General features: G+C 47.7%; 1 protein-coding gene across 6 annotated transcripts in view; it reads left to right on the top strand.

The window, feature by feature from the left end:
• LOC118391605 (tetratricopeptide repeat protein 28-like) overlaps nucleotides 1-11949 on the top strand; it is a 135646-nt gene that overhangs the window by 64484 nt on the left and 59213 nt on the right. For all 6 annotated transcript variants that reach the window (XR_008060978.1, XM_052458217.1, XM_052458216.1 and 3 more), the window contains 7 exons: nucleotides 3068-3215; nucleotides 6501-6664; nucleotides 6824-6932; nucleotides 7157-7287; nucleotides 8549-8770; nucleotides 10549-10737; nucleotides 10983-11079. Coding sequence is in view for 5 of the 6 variants with exons in the window: in XM_052458217.1 (XP_052314177.1) it covers nucleotides 3068-3215; nucleotides 6501-6664; nucleotides 6824-6932; nucleotides 7157-7287; nucleotides 8549-8770; nucleotides 10549-10737; nucleotides 10983-11079 (1060 nt within the window). In the remaining variant the exon portion in view is untranslated. The remainder of the gene's footprint in view (nucleotides 1-3067; nucleotides 3216-6500; nucleotides 6665-6823; nucleotides 6933-7156; nucleotides 7288-8548; nucleotides 8771-10548; nucleotides 10738-10982; nucleotides 11080-11949) is intronic.

Below are 11949 nucleotides of genomic sequence, written 5' to 3'. Positions count from 1 at the left end.
GGGGGAGAGAAGAGATGGGGGGAGAGAAGAGATGGGGAGAAGAGATGGGGGAGAGAAGATGGGGGGAGAGAATAGATGGGGGAGAGAAGAGATGGGGGAGAGAAGAGATGGGGAGAGAAGAGAAGATGGGGGAGAAGAGATGGGGGAGAAGAGATGGGGGAGAGAAGAGATGTGGGGAGAAGAGGTGGGGGAGAAGAGATGGGGAGAGAGAAGAGATGAGGGGGAGAAGAGATGGGGGGAGAGAAGATGGGGGAGAGAAGAGATGGGGAGAAGAGATGGGGGAGAAGAGAAGATGGGGGAGAAGAGATGGGGGAGAAGAGATGGGGGGGAGAAGAGATGGGGAGAAGAGATGGGGGACAGAAGAGATGGGGAGAGAAGAGATGGGGGAGAAGAGATATGGAGGGGGAAGAGATGGGGAGAGAAGAGATGGGGGAGAGAAGAGATGGGGGAGAGAAGAGAAGATGGGGGAGAAGAGATGGGGGAGAGAAGAGATGGGGGAGAAGAGATGGGGGAGAAGAGATGGGGGAGAGAAGAGATGTGGGGAGAAGAGGTGGGGGAGAAGAGATGGGGAGAGAGAAGAGATGAGGGGGAGAAGAGATGGGGGAGAGAAGATGGGGAGAGAAGAGATGGGGGAGAAGAGATGGGGGAGAAGAGAAGATGGGGGAGAAGAGATGGGGAGAGAAGAGATGGGGGGAGAAGAGATGGGGAGAGAATAGATGGGGGAGAAGAGGTGGGAGGGAGAGAAGATGGGGGAGAGAATAGATGGGGGGAGAAGAGATGGGGAGAAGAGATGGGGGACAGAAGAGATGGGGAGAGAAGAGATGGGGGGAGAAGAGATGGGGGAGAAGAGGTGGGGGAGAAGAGATATGGAGGGGGAAGAGATGGGGAGAGAAGAGAGATGGGGGAGAATAGATGGGGGTGAAAAGATATGGGGAGAGAAGAGATGGAGAGAGAAGAGATGGGGGAGATGGGGGAGAAGAGATGGGGGAGAAAGGAGATGGAGGGGGAAGAGATGGGGGAGAGAAGAGATGGGGGAGAGAAGAGCGATGGGGGAGAGAATAGATGGGGGTGAAAAGATATGGGGGTGAAGAGATGGGGGAGAGAAGAGTTATGGGGGAGAAGATATATGGGGGAGAGATGGGGGAGAAGAGATATGGAGTGGGGGGAAGAGATATGGAGTGGGGAGAGAAGAGATGGGGGAGAAGAGATATGGGGGAGAAGAGAGATGGGGGAGAGAAGAGATGGGGGAGAAGAGATGGGGGGAGAGAAGATGGGGGAGAAGAGATGGGGAGAGAGAAGAGATGGGGGGAGAAGAGATGGGGGTGGGAGAAGATGGGGGAGAGAAGAGATGGGGGAGAAGAGATGGGGGAGAGAAGAGATGGGGGAGAAGAGGTGGGGGAGAAGAGATGGGGGACAGAAGAGATGGGGGAGAGAAGAGATGGGGAGAGAAGAGATGGGGAGAGAAGAGATATGGAGGGGGAAGAGATGGGGAGAGAAGAGAGATGGGGTTAGAGAATAGATGGGGGTGAAAAGATTTGGGGAGAGAAGAGATGGGGAGATGGGGGGAGAAGAGATGGGGGAGAAGAGATGGGGGAGAAAGGAGATGGAGGGGGGAAGAGATGGGGGAGAGAAGAGATGGGGGAGAGAAGAGCGATGGGGGAGAGAATAGATGGGGGTGAAAAGATATGGGGGTGAAGAGATGGGGAGAGAAGAGATATGGGGGAGAAGATATATGGGGGGAGAGATGGGGGAGAAGAGATATGGAGTGGGGGAAGAGATATGGAGTGGGGGAGAGAAGAGATGGGGGGAGAAGAGATATGGGGGAGAAGAGAGATGGGGGAGAGAAGAGATGGGGGAAAATAGATGGGGAGAGAAGAGATATGGGTGGGAGAAGTGATGGGGGAAGAAGAGATGGGGAGAGAAGAGATGGGGAGAGAAGAGATGGGGAGAGAAGAGATGTGGGGAGAAGAGATGGGGGAGAGAAGAGATGGGGGGAGAAGAGATGGGGGAGAGAAGAGATGGGAGGAGAAGAGGTGGGGGGAGAAGAGGTGGGGGGAGAAGAGATAGGGGGGAGAGAAGAGATGGGGGGTGCATACGCACACACACACTCACACACACACACACACACACAGTCAGTAGCAGTATTCCTGTAGTGCTAATTGCTGATGTTGCTATAATAGTTTTCCTCTTTCTCTCAACAGTATTATTAGAGTTATTATAAATGTGTTCATTTAAATAACCATTGTTTAATGATTTAATTCCTTTCTTTTTATGCAGACAAAAATGGTTTAATACATGTACAATCTATTTGACCAAAAAATGATGAGAGAGCAAAATGAGAGGATCAATAGCTCATGGTCCAGTATATCTATTTCCCTCTCTCTCTCCCCTCTCCTTCTCTCTCTCCTTCTCCCTCTCCTTCTCTCTCTCCTTCTCTCTCTCCTTCTCTCTTTCCTTCTCCCTCTCCTTCTCTCTCTCCTTCTTCCTCTCCTTCCCCCTCTCCTTCTCTCTTTCCTTCTCCCTCTCCTTCTCTTCTCTCCTTCTCCCTCTCCTCCTCCCTCTCCTTCCCCCTCTCCTTCTCTCTCTCCTTCTTCCTCTCCTTCTCCCTCTCTCTCCCCCTCTCCTGCTCCCTCTCCTTCTCCCCCTATCCTTCCCCCTCTCCTTCTCCCTCTCCTTCTCTCTCTCCTTCTCCCTCTCTCCCCCCTCTCCTTCTCCCTCTCTCTCCCCCTCTCCTTCTCCCTCTCCTTCTTCCTTTCTCTCCCCCATCTCCTTCTCCCTCTCCTTCTCTCTCTCCTTCTCCCTCTCCCCCCTCTCTCTCCCCCCTCTCCTTCTCCCTCTCTCTCCCCCCTCTCCTTCTCCCTCTCCTTCTTCCTTTCTCTCCCCCATCTCCCTCTCCTTCTCTCTCTCCTTCTCCCTCTCCTTCTCCCCCTCTCCCTCTCTCTCCCCCCTCTCCTTCTCTCTCTCCTTCTCCCTCTCCTCCCTCTCTCCCCTCTCCTTCTCCCTCTCCCTCTCTCTCTCCCTCTCCTTCTCCCTCCTCTCCTTCTCCCTCTCCTTCTCCCTCCATCAGGCGTACTTCCGTCAGGGCGTGGCCCTGCAGTACCTTGGTCGCCATGCCGACGCCCTTGCAGCATTTGCCTCTGGTCTGGCGCAGGACCCCAAGAGTCTCCAACTATTGGTGGGCATGGTCGAGGCTGCCATGAAGTCCCCACTACGAGGTGCGCTGTGTGTTTAACTTGTGCTCAGGGTCATAACGCTTTATCTGTACTACTTAAGCTGAAGCTGCATCTTGTGACATCATCCACGCTGAATCAGACGGCTTCACTTGTCTCAGTGAAAATACAGAAACGCAAAGCGTGGCTGTTTAGGAACCTTTCCTAGATAAACCAAATAAGTTGGAGAAGGTTCCATCAGTCTGAGTCATCATTTCCTAATTTGACATCATCTCTTATTTTACCCACAATCCATCATTTCTTTATATACCCACAAACCCGGGATAAGACCCCGTGTCAAAGCCCCAGGGAGAAAAGACAGAGCGATGGCAGAAAGAAAAAAGAGATGGAGGTAGATGAGGGTGTGAGAATTATCATTTTTGTTCTCACAAAAGAGGAGTCGTTAAAAGAAGAAAGGCATGAGAAAGAGAGACGGAAGATAATGAGGAGAGAGAATAGCGAGAGAGTAATGGAAGATAATGAGGAAGACAGAATAGCGAGAGAGTGATGGAAGATAATGAGGAAGAGAGAATAGTGAGAGAGTAATGGAAGATAATGAGGAAGAGAGAATAGCAAGAGAGTTATTGGAACTTAATGAGGAAGAGAGAATAGCGAGAGAGTGATGGAAGATAATGAGGAAGAGAGAATAGCGAGAGAGAGTAATGGAAGATAATGAGGAAGAGAGAATAGCAAGAGAGTGATGGAAGATAATGAGGAAGAGAGAATAGCGAGAGAGAGTAATGGAAGATAATGAGGAAGAGAGAATAGCAAGAGAGTGATGGAAGATAATGAGGAAGAGAGAATAGCAAGAGAGTTATTGGAACTTAATGAGGAAGAGAGAATAGCGAGAGAGTGATGGAAGATAATGAGGAAGAGAGAATAGCGAGAGAGTAATGGAAGATAATGAGGAAGAGAGAATAGCGAGAGAGAGTAATGGAAGATAATGAGGAAGAGAGAATAGAAAGAGAGTGATGGAAGATAATGAGGAAGAGAGAATAGCAAGAGAGTTATTGGAACTTAATGAGGAAGAGAGAATAGCGAGAGAGTGATGGAAGATAATGAGGAAGAGCGAATAGCGAGAGAGTAATGGAAGATAATGAGGAAGAGAGAATACCGAGAGAGTGATGGAAGATAATGAGGAAGAGAGAATAGTGAGAGAGTAATGGGAGATAATGAGGAAGAGAGAATAGTGAGAGACTAATGGAAGATAATGAGGAAGAGAGAATAGCAAGAGAGTTATTGGAACTTAATGAGGAGGAGAGAATAGCGAGAGAGTGATGGAAGATAATGAGGAAGAGAGAATAGTGAGATAGAGATGGAAGATAATGAGGAAGAGAGAATACAGAGAGTGATGGAAGATAATGAGGTAGAGAGAATAGCAAGAGAGTAATGGAAGATAATGAGGAAGAGAGAATAGCGAGAGAGTAATGGAAGATAATGAGGAAGAGAGAATAGCGAGAGAGTAATGGAAGATAATGAGGAAGAGAGAATACCGAGAGAGTGATGGAAGATAATGAGGAAGAGAGAATAGCGAGAGAGTAATGGAAGATAATGAGGAAGAGAGAATAGCGAGAGAGAGTAATGGAAGATAATGAGGAAGAGAGAATAGCAAGAGAGTGATGGAAGATAATGAGGAAGAGAGAATAGCAAGAGAGTTATTGGAACTTAATGAGGAAGAGAGAATAGCGAGAGAGTGATGGAAGATAATGAGGAAGAGAGAATAGCGAGAGAGTAATGGAAGATAATGAGGAAGAGAGAATACCGAGAGAGTGATGGAAGATAATGAGGAAGAGAGAATAGTGAGAGAGTAATGGAAGATAATGAGGAAGAGAGAATAGTGAGAGACTAATGGAAGATAATGAGGAAGAGAGAATAGCAAGAGAGTTATTGGAACTTAATGAGGAGGAGAGAATAGCGAGAGAGTGATGGAAGATAATGAGGAAGAGAGAATAGTGAGAGAGTAATGGAAGATAATGAGGAAGAGAGAATAGCGAGAGAGTAATGGAAGATAATGAGGAAGAGAGAATAGCGAGAGAGTAATGGAAGATAATGAGGAAGAGAGAATAGCGAGAGAGTGATGGAAGATAATGAGGAAGAGAGAATAGCGAGAGAGTAATGGAAGATAATGAGGAAGAGAGAATAGCGAGAGAGAGTAATGGAAGATAATGAGGAAGAGAGAATAGCAAGAGACTAATGGAAGATAATGAGGAAGAGAGAATAGCAAGAGAGTTATTGGAACTTAATGAGGAGGAGAGAATAGCGAGAGAGTGATGGAAGATAATGAGGAAGAGAGAATAGCGAGAGAGTAATGGAAGATAATGAGGAAGAGAGAATACCGAGAGAGTGATGGAAGATAATGAGGAAGAGAGAATAGTGAGAGAGTAATGGAAGATAATGAGGAAGAGAGAATAGTGAGAGACTAATGGAAGATAATGAGGAAGAGAGAATAGCAAGAGAGTTATTGGAACTTAATGAGGAGGAGAGAATAGCGAGAGAGTGATGGAAGATAATGAGGAAGAGAGAATAGTGAGATAGAGATGGAAGATAATGAGGAAGAGAGAATAAAGAGAGAGTGATGGAAGATAATGAGGTAGAGAGAATAGCAAGAGAGTAATGGAAGATAATGAGGAATAGAGAATAGCGAGAGGGTAATGGAAGATAATGAGGAAGAGAGAATAGCGAGAGAGTAATGGAAGATAATGAGGAAGAGAGAATAGCGAGAGAGTAATGTAAGATAATGAGGAAGAGAGAATAGCGAGAGAGTGATGGAAGATAATGAGGAAGAGAGAATAGCAAGAGTAATGGAAGAGAGAATAGCGAGAGAGTGATGGAAGATAATGAGGAAGAGAGAATAGCGAGAGGGTAATGGAAGATAATGAGGAAGAGAGAATAGCGAGAGAGTAATGGAAGATAATGAGGAAGAGAGAATAGCGAGAGAGTAATGGAAGATAATGAGGAAGAGAGAATAGCGAGAGAGTGATGGAAGATAATGAGGAAGAGAGAATAGCAAGAGTAATGGAAGAGAGAATAGCGAGAGAGTGATGGAAGATAATGAGGAAGAGAGAAATATATACCTTGAGGCTGTTCATTAGCTCCTCCACTGTGACTTTCCTCCATATGATTAGTTCCCTCCATAGTTGATCTGGGGTGTCACACACACACACATACACACACACACACTCACACTATAACTATTACAGTGGTTGTATTTGGTCATTATAAGCTTATTCAACTTTATTTTGACTTTCAGTCAAAGTGTTGTTGTTGACATTCTGTGTGTGTGTCCCATAGACTCTCTAGAACCCACCTACCAGCAGCTGCAGAGGATGAAGCTGGACAAGAGTCCGTTTGTGGTGGTGTGTGTGATTGGTCAGGAGCTGCTGACCGCTGGTTACCATGGAGCCTCGGTTGTGGTTCTGGAGGCAGGGCTAAAGATCGGCACATGCTCTCTGAAGGCAAGGCTGTGTGTGTGTGTGTGTGTGTGTGTGTGTGTGTGTGTGTGTGTGTGTGTGTGTGTGTGTGTGTGTGTGTGTGTGTGTGTGTGTGTGTGTGTGTGTGTGTGTGTGTGTGTGTGTGTGTGTGATGATCATTGAGTTTCTTCCCTCTTTCTAAAGCTCCGAGGTTCAGTGTTCTCTGCTCTCAGCTCAGCCTACTGGTCTCTAGGCAACGCAGAGAAGAGCACAGGATACATGCAGCAAGACCTGGAGGTCGCCAAGACTCTAGGTACACACACACCAGCCCTCACACACACACACACCAGCCCTCACACACACACACACACCAGCCCGCACACACACACGCACTATTGGACGCATACAGATACATACACTAGGTATTGGTGGAGAGAGAGAGAGATGCAGCTGTACGTGTCATTTAAGACTGCGATAACACACTAACACCATCTTAAAAAGCCTTATGACCACACCCACCTCATCATGTCTTCCCAGGTGACCAATCAGGCGAGTGCCGGGCTCACGGGAACCTAGGGTCCGCCTACTTCTCCAAGGGCAACTACAGGGAGGCTTTAACCAATCACAGACATCAGCTGGTCCTCGCCATGAAACTCAAGGACAGAGAGGTACCTAGTGGTGTGTGTGTGATTGTTCCATTGTATACTTCTACTCTTTCCCTTTCTTTTATTCAGGAGCCATGCTGTTGTTCTCAGTCAGAGCAATGTGACAATGTAACAGTGTCTGCCCTTGAGCCACACCACCCACTCACTGTTTCTGACTGGAATACAGTGAGAATCACGTCTCTGTGTTATGGTGAAGGAACCAGTTCCATTATTTGTTTAACACCTTGCAGACCTGACTGTGTGTGAATGTCAGCACAGCTCTATGGTTGTACTGTATTCTCCATGTGCTGTGTGTTCTCATGTCGTTGTGTATGGCTGGCTGGCTGTCTGGTTGGCTGGCTGGCTGGCTGGCTGGCTGACTGGCTGGCTGGTTGGCTGGCTGGTTGGCTGGCTGGCTGACTGGCTGGCTGGTTGGCTGGCTAACTGGTTGGTTGGTTGGCTGGCTGGCCGTCTGGTTGGCTGTCTGGTTGGCTGGCTGACTGACTGGCTGTCTGGTTGGCTGGCTGACTGGTTGGTTGGCTGGCTGGCTGATTGGTTGGTTGGCTGGCTGACTGGTTGGCTGGCTGGCTGTCTGGTTGGCTGGCTGTCTGTCTGGTTGGCTGGCTGGTTGGCCGTCTGTCTGGTTGGCTGTCTGGTTGGATGACTGGTTGGCTGGCTGGTTTTTGACTGTTTGTTTAATATTGTACGAAACATGCCTTTCAGTATGTTAACCTTGTTTATGCGTGTTCTGAATATGTTAGTCATTTAAAGGCATCCTAGATGTCAAATCGACAAGACACCTGACACCAAGACGAATGTGTGCTTGAAACAGGCCCATTGTAGCGAAAGCAGCGTGTGTGTGTGTGTGTGTGTGTGTGTGTGTGTGTGTGTGTGTGTGTGTGTGTGTGTGTGTGTGTGTGTGTGTGTGTGTGTGTGTGTGTGTGTGTGTGTGTGAGAGAGTGTTAAGAGCTTTAGAGCTGAGGACATTGAGGTGTGAGTGAGAGAGGTTTACTGCATCTCCTCTCTCCAGTCAACACCACAGGCCCATAGCCTGAGAGAGTTTAAACACACATATCCATATTACTCTACACCTCCTCATCTCGCCTACTGGCTTTCCTTTTGTTTAGATTGTGTGTGTCTTTCTAAAATGCGTCATGTGGCCGTCTTAATGTGTGGTAGTAGTAGTAGCCTCAATGTTAGAGAGGCCGGCCAGTCACAAGAGGGTAGCCATTTCAAATCCCAGGGCTGACAGGAAGTCTTACAAGAGTTTGTGTGTCTCTTCTAGGCTGCGTCCAGTGCACTGAGCAGCCTTGGCCATGTGTACACAGCGATAGCGGACTACCCTAACGCCCTGGCCAGCCATAAACAGTGTGTGCTGTTGGCACAGCAGACGCAATGCCCGCTGTCAGAGGCTCGCCAGCTGGGCAACATGGGAGCTGTCTACACTGCACTGGGAGACTTCACCAATGCTGTGCTGTGTCACCAGCAACACCTGGACATAGCTAAGGTATTTAACTAATGAACATACATACATGCATACATAAACTCAGCAAAAAAAGAAATATCCCTTTTTCAGGACCCTGTCTTTCAAAGATAATTCGTAAAAATCCAAATAACTTCACTGATCTTCATTGTAAAGGGTTTAAACACTGTTTCCCATGCTTGTTCAATAAACCATATACAATGAATGAACATGCACCTGTGGAACGGTCGTGAAGACACTAACAGCTTCCAGACGGTAGGCAATTAAGGTCACAGTTATGAAAACTTAGGACACTAAAGAGGCCTTTCTACTGACTCTGAAAAACACAAAAAGAAAGATGCCCAGGGTCCCTGCTCATCTGCGCGAACGTGCCTTAGGCATGCTGCAAGGAGGCATGAGGACTGCAGATGTGGTCAGGGCAATAAATTGCAATGTCTGTCGTGTGAGACTCCTAAGACAGCGCTACAGGGAGACAGGACGGATAGCTGATCGTCCTCGCAGTGGCAGACCACATGTAACAACAGCTGCACAGGATCGGTACATCCAAACATCACACCTGTGTGACAGGTACAGGATGGTGACAACAACTGCCCGAGTTACACCAGGAACGCACAATCACTCCATCAATGCTCAGACTGTCCGCAATAGGCTGAGAGAGGCTGGACTGAGGGCTTGTAGGCCTGTTGAAAGGCAGGTCTTCACCAGACATCACTGGCAACAACGTCACCTATGGGCACAAACCCACCGTCGCTGAACCAGACAGGACTGGCAAAAAGTGCTCTTCACTGACGAGTCATGATTTTGTCTCACCAGGGGTGATGGTCGGATTCGCGTTTATCGTCAAAGGAATGAGCGTTACACCGATGCCTGAACTCTGGACCGGGATCAATTTGGAGATGGAGGGTCCGTCATGGTCTGGGACAATGTGTCACAGCATCATCGGACTGAGCTTGTTGTCATTGTAGGCAATCTCAGCGCTGTGCGTTACAGGGAAGACATCCTCCTCCCTCATGTGGTACCCTTCCTGCAGGCTCATCCTGACATGACCCTTCACATTGACAATGCCACCAGCCATACTGCTCGTTCTGTGCGTAATTTTTTGCAAGACAGGAATGTCAGTGTTCTGCCATGGCCAGCGAAGAGCCCAAATCTCAATCCCATTGAGCACGTCTGGGACCTGTTGAATTGGAGGGTGAGGGCTAGGGCCATTCCCCCCAGAAATGTCTGGGAACGTACAGGTGCCTTGGTGGAAGAGTGGGGTAACATCTCACAACATTACATTACATTACATTTAAGTAATTTAGCAGACGCTCTTATCCAGAGCGACTTACAAATCAACTGGAAAATCCATGAGGAGGAGATGCACTGCAGTACTTAATGCAGCTGGTGGCCACACCAGATACTGACAGTTACTTTTGATTTTGACCCCCCCCCCCCTTTGTTCAGGGACACATTATTCTATTGCTGTTAGTCACATGTCTGTGGAACTTATTCAGTTGTTGAATCTTATGTTCATACAAATATTTACACATGTTAAGTTTGCTGAAAATAAACGCAGTTGACAGTGAGAGGAAGTTTCTTTTTTTGCTGAGTTTACATACACACACATGTATGAATGCACCAGGGTTGGGGTCAATTCTATGTCAATTCAGGAAGTGAACTGAATTTCATATATATATATTTTTTGGATTTTCCATTTCACCTACTATTTATTCTATCCATCCTATCTATTCTCAGTGTTCTGTGTTAAAAGCACTGAAGTAAATCAACGTTAAAGTGATCTACCGTAATGTGATCTGTAGACCCTAGGTAATGGGCGTGAGGAGGCGCGGGCGTACAGTAACCTGGGCAGTGCCCACCACAGCCAGAGAGACTTTGACAAGGCTGTGTCCTACCACACCCTGGTGCTGCAGCTGGCTCTGGAGCTGGAGGACAGGACCATACAGATGAGGGCTTACGCCGGCCTGGGACACGCTGCTCGCTGCATGCAGGTAGTAGACACACACACACACACACATGTTCACACACACACACACACATGTTCACACACACACACACACACACACACACACACACACACACACACACACACACACACACACACACACACACACACACACACACACACACACACACACACACACACACACACACACACACACACACACACACACACACACACACACACACACACACACACACACACACACAGCGTAACTCCCTGTATGTTCTCCAGGACTTGGAGAGGGCAGGCCAGTACCACCAGCAGCAGCTGGACATAGCTGAGGAGTTGCAGGACAGAGCTGCAAAGGGACGCGCTTCGTCCAACCTGGGTAAGACATGATGACAGCGTCCTTCACTCTGTCTCTCTCTCTCAGATATTTATCTTCTCTGTGTTTCCCCCTTGGGACCATAAGGTTGTGAATTGGATAGCTGTAACGATCCTCGTCCTCCTCGTCTGAGGAGGAGTAGGAAATATCGGACCAATGCGCAGCGTGGTACGTGTTCATGATGTTTATTTGCCTGAACACTGAAATACAAAATAACAAGGTGAATAAACGAAACGAACGAAACAGTCACGTGTGGAACAAACACTGACTGGGAAAAGGCTACCTATGTATGATTCTCAATCAGAGACAACGAACGACACCTGCCTCTGATTGAGAACCATACCAGGCCAAACACATAACCACAACATAGAAAAAGGAACATAGACTACCCACCCCAACTCACGAACTGACCATACTAAAACAAAGACATAACAAAAGAACTAAGGTCAGAACGTGACAATACCATCACAGATAAAAGAGCTGTCCCCCAATGGCCTGACCAGTTCAATGCCACATCGACCAGCAGCATTAAGGAGAGAACAAGAGGCCAGGGCTATAGAATGAAGGACAACAGTACAGGCCTCTTTACAGATGGTCCTGGGCACTATAAACATATGTTCTTTGTTTAATATCTACATTCTATGATGCAGCATTGTTTTGTTGAAGGGGTTTGTCCAATTACCCAGAGCTGTGTCCTATCACATGACTCCACTAGCGCCTCTCTGGCCAATCAACACTGATGTTTTATTAACAAGGTTTCGGGTTCTGCCACCATGGCGAAATCTGAGACCAACTGAATCTGACCCCACTGCTGAGTGGACAATAACCTACCTACCTACGTGTGTGTGTGTGTATGTGTATGTGTATGTGTGT

The sequence above is a fragment of the Oncorhynchus keta genome, chromosome 12 (genome assembly GCF_023373465.1).
Source record: "Oncorhynchus keta strain PuntledgeMale-10-30-2019 chromosome 12, Oket_V2, whole genome shotgun sequence".
Lineage (NCBI taxonomy): Eukaryota > Metazoa > Chordata > Actinopteri > Salmoniformes > Salmonidae > Oncorhynchus > Oncorhynchus keta.
Note: the sequence above shows the minus strand (reverse complement) of the source record. Positions and strands in the feature narration are given on the sequence as shown.